This window comes from Anarhichas minor, unplaced genomic scaffold (genome assembly GCF_050575085.1).
Source record: "Anarhichas minor isolate MPS153535 unplaced genomic scaffold, ASM5057508v1 ptg000010l, whole genome shotgun sequence".
Taxonomy (NCBI): domain Eukaryota; kingdom Metazoa; phylum Chordata; class Actinopteri; order Perciformes; family Anarhichadidae; genus Anarhichas; species Anarhichas minor.
The window spans coordinates 2,565,047-2,583,821 of NW_027466456.1; the positions used below are offsets into that span (position 1 = coordinate 2,565,047).

The 18,775-nt window shown below is 40.9% G+C and overlaps 2 protein-coding genes across 4 annotated transcripts; one reads left to right on the forward strand and one right to left on the reverse strand.

Moving 5' to 3' along the window:
• Nucleotides 1–1,989: 1,989 nt before the first annotated feature.
• chaf1a (chromatin assembly factor 1, subunit A (p150)) lies at nt 1,990–12,793 on the reverse strand. 2 transcript variants are annotated; one of them, XM_076087512.1, is made up of 17 exons: nt 12,483–12,793; nt 11,623–11,725; nt 10,088–10,135; nt 9,145–9,791; nt 8,826–8,888; nt 8,418–8,647; nt 8,191–8,272; nt 8,012–8,080; nt 7,507–7,724; nt 7,011–7,179; nt 6,691–6,771; nt 6,145–6,246; nt 5,277–5,526; nt 4,474–4,639; nt 3,576–3,897; nt 3,326–3,410; nt 1,990–2,874 (listed from the first exon to the last, which is right to left on the reverse strand). In XM_076087512.1, the coding sequence occupies exons 2-17, from the start codon at nt 11,684–11,686 to the stop codon at nt 2,762–2,764; spliced, it is 2,709 nt and encodes a 902-aa protein (XP_075943627.1). In that variant the 5' UTR covers nt 11,687–11,725; nt 12,483–12,793; the 3' UTR covers nt 1,990–2,761. The 2 variants fall into 2 exon arrangements, with proteins under 2 accessions (XP_075943627.1, XP_075943628.1); XM_076087513.1 differs by lacking the exon at nt 12,483–12,793 and having other exon boundaries at nt 11,623–12,424.
• scamp4 (secretory carrier membrane protein 4) lies at nt 12,750–17,455 on the forward strand. 2 transcript variants are annotated; one of them, XM_076087517.1, is made up of 7 exons: nt 12,750–12,894; nt 13,227–13,253; nt 13,636–13,764; nt 13,892–14,048; nt 14,373–14,474; nt 15,788–15,905; nt 16,045–17,455. In XM_076087517.1, exons 1-7 carry the CDS (start codon nt 12,765–12,767, stop codon nt 16,231–16,233), a joined length of 852 nt encoding a protein of 283 aa, XP_075943632.1. In that variant the 5' UTR covers nt 12,750–12,764; the 3' UTR covers nt 16,234–17,455. The 2 variants fall into 2 exon arrangements, with proteins under 2 accessions (XP_075943632.1, XP_075943633.1); XM_076087518.1 differs by having other exon boundaries at nt 12,750–12,864.
• The last annotated feature ends 1,320 nt before the right edge of the window (nt 17,456–18,775 follow it).

The following is an 18,775-nucleotide window of genomic DNA, read 5'->3' on the forward strand; positions in this document are numbered from 1 at the left end:
GTTCCTAAAAGGCTCCTTCAACTGATATATCACACTGCAGTAGATTGCTTTGCTCCAGTCCTCCGGTCTCTTTCTCCAAACTGGTGGTGTGCCAACCGTCATGTACAGCAGGTAAAACACTGACTATTGTACCTCATACAACCCCACTTCAGAACATCTAAACTATCCCTTCAATCAAAACAAAGAGTGGTTACAAGCTGCACTTCTTTAAGGTGTTTTTAATGTTTATCAGTGAATAAATCAGACGGAGCAAGTTCTGGTAAACGGTCTTCTCAGTCAGAGCCCCACACTGATGGAACAGTGTTCCTATTGAGTTAAGAGAAAGTATTATTTACCTTTAAAAAAAAAAAAAAAAAAAAAAAAAAAGCCAGCTTAAAGCAAACCTGTAATCACGAGTAATCGTACTACCTCATCTGTGTTTTTACAAATCAGCTACGTTTGTAATGTATTTTATTGTGTTGTACTACAGTATTTGCTGTTGAATTGTACTGATATTAGGCCACTAAATTGTAATAATCTGCCCAGGTACTGCAGACGAAAATTAGCACTCTGGCTAACTCTGGCACATTGAGGTGGAAACTGAAATGTTGATTAATGTGCACTGAGCTGAACCCGTCCCACCAGAAACCCTGGAGGACGACCGTCCGCACAGGAACTAAAAGACTTTTCAAAACAATTGTGCAGTTTAAGAAAAATAGTGATAAATCAAATCTTGATATTGTCTTTGCGTTTCCTTATTTAAATTAACTGCCAAGCCCCGTGTTGAGAGAAACGTTTTACATGAATTTAACCCTATGCGTGATTTGAGATGAGTCACACCACCATGTGAAGCCATCTTGTCCTCCCTTTTGGTCTTTTGTCAACACAAAAGCAACCCTTTGTAAATCCACAGATTTCAGTCAGGTCCCTCCCCCCCCTGAGACTGACAAACACATTAAAGTCTCTAATGCACACTCCTTTTGTTTAGCCTGTTTCCTGTGACCCTGAATACAATCCTGGACAGAAACTCGTCAACATCTGTCTCCACCGCACAATGAATGAAACTCATCCGAAGCCACAGAACTGCACCTGAAAGACTGGTTTCTTCTGCACACTGTCCTGGAACGGTAATCAAGCAGGACCTTCACGGCCCCTGAGCAGTTGAGCAGTTGAGCAGTTCTTTCAGGAAAAAACTAAAAATGACCAATTACCAAAATGGCGCTGCCCAGATGTGCATATGGTAAAGTTGTAATTGCGGAACGAGATGCCTCTACTACACAATACTTCTTGTTTGACACTCTTCTGTAACACAACAGAGTTGGTGTCTACTGTAAGTTTGTGAAGTCCTTTTTGCAAAGATGTCAACATGCATACATGGTGTATTAAGTTATGCGACCAATCAGTTTCTGTCTTTATCACATACTTAAAAAGTGTTGTTTTCAACTGAGCTCCTACAGTCCCGTATGTTGCTATGTTTTATCTTGTGCACACAGGTTATTTATCCTGTGTGCACAAGATAAACACTTGTTCCCACAAGATTATAACAATTTTAAAAAGTACTTTCAGGCCTCCATACATGACTATGTTGATAAGTCACAATTAAATATATACAAAACGTAAGTCCCCAAAGTTGTTACGCCCTGTATCTTTTTTTCTTAAAATAATCTGAATCAGTCAGAATTAAAAAATACTGTTGAACAATATTTTTAGTTTCAGCTGCTTTTATAGATGTAATAGTTAGGATTAAAAAACGGTTACAGTATCTTAACTTCCCATTTGTGTCACAGAATCTGATTGTGTGTTCAACAGAACAACTCTGCCCCCCCGGTTCATACCTTTTATACAGAACAGCGTGATGAAGTAACAGGCTTTGTAAAAGGATCTACTGTTGAGCAGCCTCGGGCACTACAGCGGCTCATATTCTGAAACAGTTCCTCGTGAGAAATATTAGCAGCAGGACGGACGGTGACTCAAGGCACCCAAAAGAAACGTCGAGGAATGAATGGAATATAAAAGTGCAGTACTTTTATTCATGTTTAATGAATTTATCCCGTTCAAGTATTCTTGAAAAAAATACATATTTATAAAACATTGTGACGCTGGACCCTAACTGTACAAGTACAGATCTAGCAACTACTCCAGCGAGTTGTCAGAGTTAGAAATCGCAGAATAAATGCACCCATTGAAAAATCGGAGGGAAATGTACAGATGGACTTTGAGCCTCTCATTTCCCAACTCTTATTTCTGGTAAACTATATATATATATATACACAAACACACACACAATAACATCATGGATTCAAACATTTCAAGAACCGTAAATAACGCAGCGTTTTTGATGTCTTGAATGCTTCTTCTCATGAACATTTGGGCATTTCCGTTCTGCTCTTCCTCCCTCTGCTCAACCCAACCTGCCGTAGCTAAAGCAGTGCCAGAGAGACTTTAAAGAGGCCCACGACCAACATTCCCGACCGACACTTCAATGCAAAATATCACACATAGTTAATCAACATCGGACAAAACTGCCCTTAATATTCGAGTCAGACAGTCCTGATTTTAGGCACAACTACATCTTACAGGCACGATGACTCCGGACTCATTTAAAAAAGAAAAAAAAGAATGTGATGCTGAGCAGAAGTCACCTGCTGTAAGTTGCCTGTTTCAGAGTGGGCTGCTTCCCTTGAAGATTGTGTCTGGGACACGGTAGAGTTCAGAACCAGGTGGGAGACACTTGTGAGGGGAAACGCGGTGGCTTGATCAGAGGAGCCGGACTATCCGGTCCTCAGGCGGTGGCGAGTGTTGGAGCAGCGCTGGCCACGGGGAGAGCCGCCGTGTCAGAGGGGGTGACTTCCATCAGACAGTCTCCCTCACTGGAGGAGGTCTTTGTGGTTGAGCCTAGAGAGTAACATTTAACGCGGTTAAAAACGGACGCAGCCATTTAAAACTGGATGCTTTCAAGAGTTTACAGGTGTTTACAGGCGATTAGCGTAGCCAGAAATACTCTGCACAGTGGTGCTTCTTAAGATATGCTGGTAGATGGATTGTTAGCTTTGGACAGAGCACGACTAGCCGTTTCCATGTGCTCTCAGTTTTTATACGAAGCTAGGCTGCAGGAATGAGTCCTAAAATCCAGAAATGAGTCAGCATTTTTGCACTACCTTGTCTTAAGTCGATGTGTTTTAGGTTAGACGACTGAAATAAGGTCTGCGGTTAACACAAGCTTCGGAGATTTAAGTTTCTATGACACACTCATTAAATGAATACATTTTAAATGGTCTGAATCTTGGGGTTAACATTCAAAAGGTTGCCGATCATTTTGTTTTTTTATTCCTCCTGTGTGACTCACCGCTCTGTGTGGCGATGATGACACAGTCTTCCTCGTCGTCTTCCTCGGTGTCCGCTTGAAAACCGTCTGCCTCCATTGCTTCCGTCTGGCAAGAACAGAGGATTTAGGAACATTTGAGACAGTAAGAGGATAAAATCAGCCTGTGAAACGCATATTTCTATAAAATGATAATCCAAAAAGTGTGATTAAATTAAGAGCACAAAGAACAAAAATATTCCAGTGAGGTCGGCATGGGAGTGTGTTTCTCTACCTGCTCTGGGTCAGTGCATTTCTTCATGAACTTGGTGATTGACATGCTGCCCGTGCTCTTCCTCTTGTTGGAGGATGAGGACGTGGTGGTGGAGGTCTGTGGGGTAGTGGGAGAGTTCCCCTGGGAGCCCGTGGCGGCCTGGGGTTCTTCTCGGGACTCTTCTCGAGCTCCGGTGGTGAGGTAGGTCCAGTGGCAGGGAACAGGAAGAGCCTCCTGCCCACAGCGGGACAGGACCTCCGTGTGCACGAACCAGCAGCAGCGTCTGTAGGTCGAGCGCTTCTCGTACACAGCATTGCTCTTGATGAGTCGCTTCACTTGTATTCTGATGAAAGAGGGAAAAAGGTTAATTTATTGACATAAAAAACGAATTACGACTATTTCAGTGTTCAAAACAACAAGTACTTTTTCAAGCACTACTTTTTCATTTTCATGGACTTTACTCAAAGCAAATACTTCTTTTCCAAGTATATATTTTCCTTAAACATAAATAAATGATGTGATCAATGTCTGTATCTCTGCAAACGGATCTCTCGTGGATGCAGTGATTAACACTTAAAAAACCTTGAAAAGTCATAAATTAGCAGATACAATACTGGGCTGATTGGTTAGTAGTACGCAAGATTAGCTACAGACAAACAAACATACATATTATCTGACTGACACTGCTGAGGGCTCAACATCTACAACCAAAGCTTCTCAGGTTGTCATCATTGCTATAAGATCAATTGGCAGCCATGCAGGATTAAATTTACACTTTCCTGGCATATTTAGTTTTGGTAAGTGGCTCATCCAGGAAACAAAGAGTGCGCCACATAGTGGCACAAAACAGTGCAATTATACAGTCTTATTTTCAATGACATGTTTACACAGAAACTGTTATCATCAAATCTTGTTTCACCTGGTGGGGATGTTTTCGGCTGGGCTCTGAGGACTGGACAGTTCGGGAGGTGAGGACGAGGAGGAGGAAGAGGACGTCTGTCGACGACAAAACTCCTGGAACTCCGTGATGATCACTTTGCTGCTGTTGAGGTTGCCGTGCAGCAGAGGCAGCAGCTGACCGAGTACTGTGGGAGAAAAGAGCGTTAGAGATTTGGTTAGAATGTATCAATAGCTGATAAATAATAAACTCTAAATAACCGACAAACATATCCCAACTTCCACAGAAACACATTTCGATTCCTCTATAGAAAGATTTAGGATGCTAATTAACAAATGTGAGCATACTTATAGAGAAGAGGGTAAGATTAGACTGGTATAATTAGCTAAATTCATTATGTATTGATAGTTAAAGTGATGGTTGTAATTATTGAACCGGCACCATCATACTCTAGTGTGTAGCTCCAACATTTAACTGCCAAAATAAGATGATTACTACATAAAATTTAAATGCACAAACGGGAGTCTATGTCTTAGAAATGTATCGTAGTAAACGGAATTTCTGAGGAAATTGCTGTAAAAGGGAACAGATATCCTATATCCATATCAGGACAAATGCACTAAATATTAAGACACTGAATTGGAAGAAAGAAGTTGCAAAGGGCGCTGTAAGGTTTTGCCTGCTGATAAGGACACCTGGAGAAAAACAATCCACAAAACTACAAGCAACATCATCCACTCACAGGTTAGCTCGTCCCTAATGGATCAGCATGTTAAGAAAGGCAGTTCTCCATCAAATCAAAGTGAACCACGTCGCACACTTACATTGTGCTTCCCTCTGACGCTTCTGTGAAAAGGCCTCTGGGCTGGGGCTGGTGTCTACTTTGGGTAAAGGCTCGACCAGACACAAAGCATACGGCTGGAAGAGATGCACACCAGGTCCTTCTCCCTCCCAGACGCAGCCCCTCACCACCGGGTCCAGCACCTTCATCCTCTTCTTGGTGGACATCAGCTCATCCCACTCCTTTGCTTTCACTCTCTGCCGTAGTTTCTGCTTCTCCATGTCTCCGCCCTCCTGGGAGGTTACATGCGTGTTAATAGTGGTGCAAATGGGAAGTAAAAACTTAAACAAAAGTATCTTTGAAACAACAAAGTCCGTCAGATTAAAGGCCTTTAAACACTGAGTGGGCGTGACACATAAACACGTTAATCAAAACTTTTCATTCTGGCAGCGATGCCGCTTTCTGACAGTTGCAGCACTTTTCCAATAAACGGTTGGAATAGATTTGAAAACGAACTAAATAAAAATCTATTTTATTGAGTTTCCTTTTAGTGAAAGGCTTTGAGTGAATTTGTGTTCCCTCAGTCTGTGGCTTTTATTGTGAAAGGTAAGAACAGAAAGAGGATCAGGTCGCTGCCTTTGTCAACGTTGAAAGGAGTAATAAAGTTTGTCATAAAGTTTTCTTGACCGCAGAGCCCTAATGTTGTTGAACACAAAAGTTCAGAAAAATCAACAATTAAATAGTTTTTTCACCACGTAATATTCACATTCTGTGTAAAAGTACTAAAATAAAATATATTGATCTGCGAATTAATCCCATGAAAAAAAGAACGTCTTTGTTGTGTAAAAGCCTTCAGGAGAGACAAATAAAGATTTATTCAAAAACATCAAACACTACAGCTCCCTTCGTACCTCTTCTTCTGGAGCACCTTCATCGTCTGAGAGGTAGCCATGAGGAACAAAGAAGCCGTCGTCATCATCGTCATCATCTTCACCTCCTTCCTCCTCATCTTCCTGAAAACGATCAAAAGGTTCAAAGTCAGCTTTAATAAAGAGTAAGAGTACTTTAAGGTACCATTTCAAACTCAACACATGTACTATCTACACGTTTATTCAAAGCCTTTAAAAAAAAAAAAAAAGGACCATGCTAATGTTTTTGTACGTTTTAAAGTATTTTTAATTCTCTTTGGTTATTCTATAAAATGGTCACTACTGCTGTGCCAGTTTCGAGGCCCTAAAAGTTGGTTTGTGTAAAGAGAGAAAAGGAAACTAGCATCTGCTTGAGATGTGGGAAATCTAAAAACGTATCCTTTGGTGGGCAATAGTGTTATTTACAAACTATTTGTAGATGCCAGGGTACATATCGGTACTTCTGCATGTGTTTAAACTATAATACTGGACAATGATGAAGATAGATACTAAATAAATAAATAAAATGTTCAAATAAAGGACCCTCACCCCTTCACTGTGTGACAGGGATTCTCCTGGTTCCTCTTCCTCCCATTCTTCATCGCTGTCCACCTCATAGTCGAACAGATCCTGTGGTGACAGAACACAGAGATTAGTGTCACAGCGACACAAACACAATTCTTAGATGAAGTCAAACATTGAATAAAAGCTAAAAAGTGATAGAAAAGCACAGCTATGTCGTCTGGGCCTTCTGCTTCTTTTACATTTAAAAACATGTTAATATAATTCAACAACCACTAAAAGAATATATTACATGCTAAGTACAGTTGGGATGTGAATAGATCGATGCCTTTGCCAAATAGTGTTACCTTGTCTTGTTTGAGGGGGCAGCGAGGTGAGATGTGAGAGCTCTTCTTACTCCAGGTGCCCCAGTATGCTGGACGGTAGTTTGCGTGGAACTGCAGCAGCTTCATGTGTCCACAACGTTTACGATCCGGCACACCGTCTGGTTTAGGCCCGTCTGCTGTTGTACACTCGCTAAGAGAAGAAGCAGGGGCGGGGCGGGGCGGGGACGGAGAGAAAGAATGTTTAACCATAAAGCTACATGAAAATGTATCCGATTTGTTTTTCACAATCTACAATGTGGGCACACATGATGTACAGCACAACGTATTTGAAGTTACACAAAACATTTAAATAACTAATTAAAGAAACAGCACTGTTTGAACCACGGTGAATACAAAAGTGAATATAGAGAAATCCCATCGAAATGAACATTTCTGAAGCAGGTGAGCTTTTAATAAAAGGTAAAGAAAAAGCCAACATGCAGCCAAATGGAAAGTTTGTTATTCACAATTGGCTTACCAGAGCGAGTCTCTCTGTCTGGGGTCGGTGGGTCCAGAGCTGCGGGGTTTTGGCCCGATCCAGTCTTTCAGTCCGTTCAGGTTATCAGCAGGGTTCAACAAACACCGGTCCAGTTCCTCTAGGACAGCGTCCTCACACTGAACCCGGCACAGTGGTGCAAGAGCCATGTGTTCTTTGATCTCAAATGGAGCAAACTTCCCACACGCAGCTGCAAGTGTCTGAAACGGCAACGTTGCAGTTATGTTATTAATATTTATTCATTTAATTGACTTGTCTTAGTTAAAGGGGTGTACAGGGGATTAGAGGATGTAATGCAACTCAATTAAACAATAAGCTGATGTTTATTATGCTCTTAAGACCTTAAAAAGATCACTAGCTTTTAGGAAACAACATAGTGCTCCAATGAGCCCTGCAGTTATTAACAAAACCCTGTTTATCAAGGGATAAACTCAGCTGATTAACAAAAATATATATTTTTCTGTTATTAAGTGTTGTATCTACTAACCTTTGGAGCCTGTTGGATCTTGGATTTCTGCAGAAAACGTGTAATTTCTGCTTTCTCAGCTTTGAGGCGCTGCAAACAGATACACGCTGGTTAACAGATTATTCAGTAATGGATCCTTTACAAATATTAAAACATAAATATGGGAGCTTCTACCTACAAACACAAACACATGAACTTACATCCTTCTCTTCTTTCAACCGTTTCTCCTCTTCCTTCATTTGCTTCTCCTCTTCTTTCTTCCGTTTTTCTTCAAGCTTTGCCCTGAAACAAGTTCAAAGCAAAACATTTAATAAAAAAATCAATGTGTGCGTTATTGCATATTTACCCTTCACTGACTAATGGAACAGAAACATGACGGATGGATAAGTCTTAACTTAAGGAGTAACAGGGAACTTGCATTACTCACTCTAGCTTTGATTTCCGCATCTCCTCTTTCACTTTCAGCTTGTCTGCCTTTTCCTTATCTTCCTTTTCCTTTTTCTCTCGTTTCTCTTTTTCTTTTTTCTCTCGTTTTTCCTTTTCTTGCTCATCTTTAAGCTTGCGAGCCTCTTCCTTCTGTTTCATCTTTTCAGCTTTAGCCTCTTCCTTCTGGCGTTCCTTCTCCTGTCGCAGACGGAGTTTCTCCTCTTGTTCATTCTACAATTACAAAAGCCCAGTCAGTTTAATTAAATTAGAACAGTTTTAATAAATAACAAAGTAGGTGAGAAATAAGACATTTAACAGGCTGTGTGTGAAGCCATGTTACTAAACAGATAACTAGGGGATTTGAAACAAAAACATTCAAACTGCACTTGCGGTGTATAAAAAGTATCACCTTCAATGAGTGTCTTCTGATGTTTTTCTGATCAGATGGTATCTTGGGGGTGGTCTTTGGCTGCTGTGAGGAAAGAAAATGCTGATCAAAATTGCTCTGATCACTAAACCATTAACAGCGTATTGTGTGAAAATCTACTTTTACCACATGATGTACTTTGTGATGAATCATTTGTGTGTGTGTGTGTGTGTGATGTATGAAGATGTATTTCCAAATTAACTCTTATGAATACTGATAAATGTAAATTGTGTGTGTATCAGCTAATACTGCACAGCCCAAAGTGTGATTAAATAAAGCAAGCAATGGAAGATGTACATACTTTAGGCGTACTAGTGGGTGTGAGGTCATCAGTCTTGGACTCCTCTGGTGAGCTTTCAGATGTGGAGCTGACTGATGAAGCCGACAGCATGGACTGGTTTCCGAAACTGGAAACGTTTCCCGACTCATCCTGCTCTTCTGGCTCACTTTCAGAATCCTGCGTTGAGTCAAGCTGTGAATTAGATGCTGTCTGATTACCATCTTCTTCTTCCTCCACCTCTTCCTCCTCCACCTCTTCCTCTTCCTCGCTGTCTACAGTGCAGTCTAAAGTGTGTGTTTTGGGAGTGTGATCCACGTTGCCGGATTTCCCAGAGGATGCAGTTTTGTCTTTGCCCTGATGCTTGTCTTTTGCTCGGAGGCAGGGAGAGGCGGCGGCGGGTGAAATAAGGCACTTCATGGGAGACGAGGTGTTGTCCTCGGTCAGATCTATAACCATGTTCTCATCTGATGGTGCAGGGTGCCTACGGCTCAGGAAGCCATCAAGGGGCCCGCGGCCATTAACCAAGGGTGGTCCACTGTGTACAGGGAGTGCAGACGACTCATTCTCATTGTCTGGGACTCCTGGTTTGGGGCAGGCATGTGCACAAGGGCGTTTAGGCAGCTGGTTCTCTTTCGGTTCAGGGTTCATGCGCTTGAATGGGAGACGAGCTGCAGGGAGGATTTTAAAAACGGTCACTATAATGGCTGTTATGTCGCAAAGTTGTTAATCAAAATGCAGTCTGAGAGAAACAAGAAATTAAACAAGTTAAATGTTGATATTTATAAAAGTTAATAAATGTGTCAATTAATAGATTACATACAAAGTATTGTCAATGACAACACAGATGTAATGGGTTTAAAATTGCTGTAGAGGGCTATAACCATATGATGGTATCTGATGATGTCATATTCTCATTGGTAATACTTTAATCGTGTCAAAAAATGTAATGTTGTGTTGTGTTTACCTTGGATAAGTTTCTTGTTGGCATTCTTCCTCGATTTACAATCCATCCCTGAACAAAGAAAAGAACAAAAACAAAAATTAGTTTACTTCTATAATAACCACATGCCAGTGCAGCAAGTGTGCTGTGGCTCATCAAATCTCCATCACCCTGTATTGATAAGTTTTTCTTTAAGCATAAGCACCCCGATAGTATTGTTCTTCAAAGTGTTGTATTAAAGGTCACATGTAAAGTTCAATCTGTCTGTGTTGAACTTCCCTCGATCTGTCTGTTGTCCCCTTGTCTGTCTGTCTGGAAATTGCCAGTCGACTCTCATCAACCTGCATGTCTTTTATTGTTGTTTAGCTGTGTCTGACTGATTTATATATTTAACATACTCTGCATGCTTTTATGTTTTGTGCCTCTGACATGGATGTTTTTACTGTCTTAACAATGCAGCATAATATTGTAACAATGCAGCATAATCTTGTCTTTAGTCCGTGTTTCTATTTAACATAGTTATCCCTCATTTTATTTGCTGTGTGTGTTGAATGTGAGAGCCTCTGTGTTGCATGTCTTAATAGTACTTGACAATGTAGTATAAGAGTCTCCTGAATGATGATACTACTTATAATATATTCTCACTTCTTTCATCGTTTGTGCACGCATTGTAAAGGGTCAATATTGCATAACTTTGTAAATATAATCTTATATTCTGTTTTTAGGTTTACTTTGTACCATCTGCCTCTTGGGACTACAGATGAAAAATAGCCTCTTGGTTAAACTCTGGCGCATTTACAGCAATGTTTTTATTAATGTGCACTGTACCTTATCAAATAAACCAATAAATAAAAAGCTTACAACGCCGGTGTGCTAACGTTTCGGTGTTACAATGAACGCAATGGTTGTGTTTGGTTTAGCTCTCCCGCCATTCGGTTTTATTAGTCCGTGCTGCAGAGGCCCAGTCGAAAGCCGCAGAGCAGACACTTCACACGGCTGTCAGGCAAAGGATGCATGCCCGAAAAACACAATACTGAAAACTTCGCACTAGGGATAATATGTTGCATCTAAGTTAACTTTAATGAAGCCACAAGAAAGATTGGTGTTTGAACGAGCAAAAGACAAAAAGGAGCAGCTCTGGAGTTTCACCCATGAAAACTGCTAACGTTACCCAACTAAAATATGCTAATGTGACTACGGCTAGCTTGGCTGCTAACCTAACAAAACCAGCTACTGCTGGGCACCTTCGGCAATGACCTAGCAACGGTAAAAGAGCAGGTTTTCCACTAGGTTAACAAGCTATGGTTACATTCTTTTGACAGTAAAACACTTCGAGTTATATGCTAAACTTACTTAAACGTAACGTTATTATGTCTCAGTTGACGTTAAAGTTACTGAATTTAGGTTAGGAAACATGAAAACATTAGCAATGCTAGGGGGCAGCAAGGCTAGCTTTACAGGGCGAAACTATATCACATCTATCCGATAGTAATACATATTTTGGCAAGTTGATAGAACCATCTGTAAGCTAGCTATAAACAGCATTAGCATTAAGTTACCTCTTCTACGGAGAGTCGGAGCGGTCAGATGTCCGTCCACTGGTGGGTTCTCCGCCGCCAACATCCCAACCGCTACACCGGGGCTCCTCACGTTTGCGATATTCTTCGGTAAAACAACGGTACAGGAGGCGTAAACAACCGAAAATGCCCCCCGACAGCGAACCAAAGAGTTTGTTGCTATTTAAAACATGTATTTTCTAATTTATTTCACATACAACATCACGCATTCTCTTTCCGCATCTCCCACATACTCCCTATACCCCCGCTGCCTGCCTCGCGCTCCCAAATCAGAATTGGCGGGAGTGTGTCACTTGCATCAATACCCGTCGCTGATTGGTCAAAGCCAAGTTACTGCTCACTGGTGGGACGCGTTTGTTTGGTCAACGGCGTTGCACGTTTGGTCGGTGTTTCGTGTTAGTAAAGCGCTTTGGAAGATTTGTAAGAGCACTAGAGTTTCAAATGTGGTGTTATAGTTAAATTGCTCATCAGAAAGACGTAATTATGTGAGCTCATTTCATCCAGTGGTCTAAATCTGGTTATGTCTTCATTCACCCTGTTCCGGGACACCCTGTGCTCTAAAACCGAAAGATGTCAGCTGTGTCTCACAGAGCACCGCCTTCTTTATGATGTTTGGAGCTTTATGATTGGCCGCGGAGATTGACTTTCAGAACTGTGGGTAGCCATGTTGTTTATAGCAACATGAAAGAAGATAGTCCACTGAGACTGTCCCTCTCTGGATTACTGTTTACTCAACAATATCATGAATTAGGTATAGCACATAATAGCATCGACACTTTTGTAGATGATTTATTCTCATACTGTATTTTTATATTTAGTGTAAAACATAGTTTGGTACTCACTGTCACCACCCACAATATTAATAAAGTTGTCAACTGTTGATCAATAACGGCAACAAGTGTTCTGCTAATGTGCTCCGAGCCGATAAAGGCCTACCCTCTGCCCTAAAGGTCCTAAACTGTTTACAGATTCTTATCGCTGCATGGGTGGCATCCGTTTGGATCGGGTGTCATGTTGTAGTCACGCGTTTCCCATATACCGCTCACGTGAATCCTGGGACTTGTAGTTCTTTAGGTTTCCTGAGCACGTTGACTGTAAGCAAGTCCAGAACTACAAACGCTACGATGTGGCGCAGCCGCAGTGTGTTGAAGGGGCTTGAAAAAAAAAAAAAAAAAAAAAAAAAGCGCATCCTGAATGATTCCCGGACCTCTGCAGTTGTCGTCGGTAATGTGAAGAGATATAAACTATATTCCGGTAATGTTGACATATCTGTATTAAGTGTCACGTTGGTTTGTTCGGTGTAAATACATTGGACTAACATTAACGTTACTGAGTTACTCAACAGCGTGCTTTAGCTATCTACTGTATAATATCACTGCAGTCAATGTGAACACATGTCAACTTCACACAGGTATAGTTAGTTAGAAAGAAAGCTGGATAGTTTAATGTTTGTTTTAGCTTTGGTAAACAGTTAGACTAAAGTTGGAATGTGTAGCCACTACTTTAACTGGTTGATGGTTAGCAGTAGCATGTAACGGTAAATTCATTGTGTTAACAGATTATTTCTGTATTTTTCTACTATCCAGCAAAGAATTGGAATTACAAGATGGGAGGTTTGTGACTTTAAACGTGTTTCTATCTATCTATCTACCTATTTATCTATCTATCTATCTATTTATCTATCTATCTATCTATCCATTTATGCATCTATCTATCTATCTATCTATCTATCTATTTATCTACCTATCTATGCATCTATCTGTCTATCTATCTATCTATGTATCTATCTATGTATCGATCTATCTATCTATCCATTTATGCATCTATCTATCTATCTATCTATGCATCTATCTATCTATCTATCTATCTATCTATCTATCTATCTATCTATCCATCCACAAACCACTTTTCTCCATTCCTCTCTCTTCTGCCCTCAAATACACACATATAATATTGAGACGGTAACATCGTAATGAGAGCTTTCTTCTGTTCCAGATCGGGTGAATAACTTCCCTCCCATCCCTCAGTTCATGAGAATAAAGCCGTGCTTCTACCACAACATTGAAGAGGAAATTCCTGAACCCCACCAGCCGTTGTTGCGCAGAATCTACACACTATGGATGAGTGCGTGTTGTCACATACGTTTCCTAACTTTGTGTTTGTCATTTTTTCTGAAGACGAACATGCATCACGACCCTTACTCTCTTTTTCTCTTTTCTCCACGTCTCCACGGCCCTCTCTTCCCCCGCAGTGTATTCGGGCACGCTGTGTTTAAACGTGATCTCATGTATCGCTTGGTGGGCTGGGGGTGGAAATGCCACCAACTTCGGCTTTTCCCTCCTCTGGCTCATCCTCTTCAGCCCGTGCAGTTACACCTGTTGGTTTCGACCAATCTACAAAGCCTTCAGGTTAGTCACCGTCTGAAAATGTCATATTTAAAGTGAACCCCGCCCAAAAAAGAGCCTCTGGGTACTTCACAGGTTAAAATATCACATCACACACACAAGAAGGAGACGTCACATGTAAAACACACACACACACAGGCAGAATCCCAAACATACTACTGATTTTTTAATTGTACTTTTCACACTTTTGTGAAACAAGTGTGAAGTTGTGTTTTTATGTGATATTAAAAAGACCCACATGTTGAAAACTAGTAGGAGGAAGCAGCAGCATAAATAGAGCCTCGTGTTCCACCGTATCATCCCTTTGGTCTTCTCCTTTGTTCACAGGGCCGATAGCTCGTTCAACTTCATGGCCTTCTTCTTCATCTTCTTCCTCCAGTGTGTCTTGGCCCTCATCCAGACTATCGGCATACCTGGCTGGGGAACAAGGTGAGTTGAACCAAACCAGCTTTGGAGGACTGTGCTCATGTTGCCTGCCAGTTTGTTTGGTGTTGTTTTTTGTACCAGCGAGTGGGTCACGAGGGCTTTTGTCAAATGATCAACGCAGCTGGAAAATGAATTTTCCATCAGACGCTTGAATTTCACACACGATTAATTGGGGAGTCGTATTTAGAATCTGCAGCTTTTTACAGTTTTGTTTCTATTAATTGACCATCAGCCTCTTGATATTAAATGTAAATAGGGGAGGAAAGGTTTCATCCGTAACCTTAAGAGAGGTATTCTTTTGTTATGTTACGTCCATTGACTTCCAATATTAGTCAGTTCTACACTGATCACCAGAACGCTGTTTGCCACCACATATCTGTTTCCTCACTGCTTAGAGGGATAGTTTGGATTTCTTTAAGTCGGGTTGTATGAGTTACTTATCCATAGTCACTGTTTTACAGTTTGTAAAAACAGATAGGCGCACAAGAGCAAAGCAGTGTTCTGCTGTCAACGGGGCAGCAGCAAAACATACTTAAGAAAGGCCCACTTATAAACAATATCAGTTTTAGTGTACACTATATTCAGAATACTTTCTCTGCCTTAACGTAGCAGTCAGACCGTCTTTTCTGACGGGGAACTGAAGCCGTTATATCCGTGTTTGCTCTCTTTAAAGCTACAAGACTCCTTTGACAAAACCAGTAATTTTACCTCACAGAACACAGGAGTTGCTGGTCTACCGCTGCCTTGATCAGTTTGTTTGATTGTGTGACTTTGGTGAATCGGAAATAAGCCTTTAAAACACCAAAGTCACACAATTACATAATCAAACTAAATAATCCGGGCAGCGATAGACCGGCGACTCCTGTGTTCTGTGAGGTAAAATTACTGTTTTTGTCAAAGGAGTCTCATGGTTTTAAAGAGAGTATAGATAACAGCTTCAGTTCCTCGTCGCAAAGGGCTGTCTGGCGGCGAGGTGAGGCAGTGAAAATATTCTAAATAAAGAGTAAAGTGATGTTTTTAGGTGTCTAAAGCACGTTTAGCTGCTGCCCTCGTCCACAGCAGTACATGGCTTTTCTCCCGTGCTGTTACTCTTGTCTGCATCTCTAAACTAGGGCTGTGCTGACATCATCTACTGTAGAGTAATACACTGACTATGGATGAGAACCTCATACAACCCCAGTTCAAAACACCCATACTATCCCTTTAATGGCTCATTAGTAACCTTGGGTATTTGTATTAAATCCACTTTTCTAATTGCATACTGTGTGATACACTAACCCGTGCTACTCCATCTCACTCTCACCAACACATCGAAGCGGCTGGATTGCGACAGTGATGTTTTTCAGCCACAATGTGGGCTCCGCTATAGTGATGCTTATCACAACTCTGCTCTTCACTGTGGTCACCGCTTTAATGGCACTGGTTCTCATCAAGGTGAGTGAACGCATACGCTGAAAACACACTTGCATTTTTTATTTTTTTTTTTGGGGGGGGGGTTGTCTCACACAGACGCTTGCAAACTGTCCCAAACACACATGAACTTCCCCCCCCCCTCTTTCTTTTCTTGTGGCAGGTGCACAGAATGTACCGCGGCGGCGGCGGCAGCATGAAGCGCGCTCAGGAAGAGTGGAGCACCGGGTTGTGGAAGAGCGCACCGGTGAGCCAAGCGGGGTTCAACGCTGTGGCTCAGTCGGCCCAAGGCCCCAGCTTGCCCCAGTATCCGGCCGCGGTGCCCAGCTATCCCGACAACAGTCACTGGTGATAGCTGAGAGTCGGCTCTAGGTGGAGACAGACAGCCGGTCGCCTCTGTTGGTGCACAGCAACGCACCTCAGAGCACCATATCATCTCACCCGTACCTGACAAAATGCATAGGTATATATATTATTATTATTTTTGAATGAGAAGATAAGATTGCTTTAAAATAATGTTTTATCAAAGAGTTTTGTCATATCTTCTAATGATGCCATTCCATTTCCACTTTTGTTTACATCTAGTTTATTTAAATGAATGAGAGACACCTTTATGCTCAAAAGTCTTGCAATTATGCAATTGGAATATCAAAAATAGTGCAAACTGTTAAGGATAGCGGTATAAGAAAGATGTGTGCCTTATGGATCTTTATGATAGTTTTATGAAATGCCAAATCTGCATGATAGCAATCATAGTGTGCCAAACAACGGAGTTTTTTTCTTTTCTTTCCCTTTTGTAACAAGAGCACGTCTGAGAACTGCACGATTTTTATTCTTAGTTATTTTCTGTGTATTATTCTGTCAGGAGTTCAGTTTATTTTTGATACGCTGTGCTTGAATTCTCCGTGCTCGCCTGCTTTGGCTGTGATATCTTGAAATGCGCCTTCATATTGCGTGCAGATGATTTTGTATGTTAAAAATATCTTGCTTGACTTTCGCCTTAACAAGCGCTGCCTTTAGTTGTTGTTGTTGCTGAACTGGACTTGTGCTTCAGTGAAGCAACGATTGGAAACATTTCAAAAGCTGTTGTTGGTGCGTAATCCTCCCCTGTGATTTCTCACGGAGCACTAATTTGCCAAAACACATTTTTTCCATTATTTTGATGCTGTAAAAAAAAAAAAAAAAAGGTCACACCCAAAAGTAGATGTTGTGTTCTCAGTTTCTGCATTTCCAATGCTGCACTGTTTGCTTTTAGTGGTTTAGCGCCCTGCAGTGACAGAACCTTATCTGCTGTTATCAACGTTCCGGTCACTTTCACTTTACTCACATGGACTGAATTTCTGTGTCTGGGTGACTGCAGCATGGTTGTTGCATGCAGCCGATCATGGGAGTTACAAAAAGTAGTTTACAGACTAACTGGAAGTAAAAGGTGCCTGCAGCCTCATCGTTTGACTTGTTTTTCTTTTCTTGATACGAAAGTGTCCATGGCCAACGGCCAAGATTAATATTTTGAAAATGGATATGTTAAAGTACCTGTAAATATTGCACTATTTCAATAAATATTCTTATTCCCATATTGTCTGAGTTTGACTATTTATTACTCAAACACTGTTATATATTATCCACTCAAGGGTTTTGTAGCTTGAGCACATCTAGTTTCACAGTACAGTCAAGTGTTAAAGGGGAACACCTTCTCAATAAAGAGTTCCAGTACGTTCAATGGCTTAAAGTCCAGTCAGTATTTGTGAACATGAGCTACTCTTTCCCTCGAAGCCAGAAACACTAGGCGCTATGCCGACATAAATATCCCATAATGCAATGCTGTAGTGACAATAAATGTTCATAACAGACTATGGCGGGCAGCTCCGTCACATCAGTGACGCTTCAGTGTGCAAGATTCCACTTTTCTAAGCGTAATATATTTTTTTAATTAGTTCAGACTTTTTGATTCTCACAAATTGTTTGATCACACGAGGTCGGAAAGGAGGCTCTCAGGAAGTGACGTAATTATAGTTCAGTGCGCCCAAAAAGATAGATGCTACTGTTTGTTTATTTGTTTGTTTTATGGAGCGACTCCATGACACTTTACTCACGATGACATCTCAAATTTGAGTTTTATAACTCTGGTTTTTGGGGGATTTGGGAAAAGTTGATCGATTACTAATATTTTTTAGAATATCGGAAAAACACGTATGAATTTTGAAAATGGGCATAGTTCCCCTTTAAAGGTCAGATATACTTTTCACAATCTTTGTATGCAGTATTATTGCTGTTATATGAGAAAGTATTATTATTGACTTGTTTATGTTTTCATGTCAATTTAAAGACTATAAAGATGTCTCTCTGTGGCATGAGACAACTCTATCATCCTTCAGCTTTTAAAGCTCTTTTACAACAAACGGATACAAAATACAGGCTTCAACGATGCAGTTACTCTGGGCCACGAGTCCAGTTGTGCCTTTTGGTGCCCACTTTTTTGCTGTGTTCTCAGTGTAAAATCTTTACACTGGCAAAGAAATACTGCCGTCGGATTGATTTATTCAGAAATACAAGCAAGGAATGTTCAAAGAAACTGCTAGTGGGATAAAAAGAAGCCTGCGAGCATCATGGCGTGATGACACGACAGCCTGAACTAAAAGTAGGAGCTCATTAAAATCCTGGGAGTGAAAGTCTGGCTGATGAACAGGAGAGAGGGCAGCTAAAAAAATAATAAAAGACAGTGATTTCTGAAATTTATGAACAACTCAGTAGAAGCTCTCTGGCTTTTTTTTAGAATAAAGAAACTGAAACGGTAGTTGCATTATACATGTTCCCATGCTAAGCAACTGCATTGGCAATATATGAATGTATTGCCTTGTGAGATCAATATAATTGAATGAATTCTGTTCATGACG

Bases quoted from the DNA above. Each gene is read 5' to 3' on its own strand.
- scamp4 (XM_076087517.1), top strand. From the start codon at position 12,765: ATGTGGCGCAGCCGCAGTGTGTTGAAGGGGCTTGAAAAAAAAAAAAAA. The intron at 13,254-13,635 runs GTTTGTGACTTT...CTTCTGTTCCAG, and splicing joins TTGGAATTACAAGATGGGAG to ATCGGGTGAATAACTTCCCT. The intron at 13,765-13,891 runs GTGCGTGTTGTC...CTTCCCCCGCAG, and splicing joins AATCTACACACTATGGATGA to TGTATTCGGGCACGCTGTGT.
- chaf1a (XM_076087512.1), bottom strand. From the start codon at position 11,686: ATGTTGGCGGCGGAGAACCCACCAGTGGACGGACATCTGACCGCTCCG. The intron at 7,180-7,506 runs GTAAGCCAATTG...TTCTTCTCTTAG, and splicing joins AGACAGAGAGACTCGCTCTG to CGAGTGTACAACAGCAGACG. The intron at 2,875-3,325 runs GTGAGTCACACA...GTTACTCTCTAG, and splicing joins CATCATCGCCACACAGAGCG to GCTCAACCACAAAGACCTCC.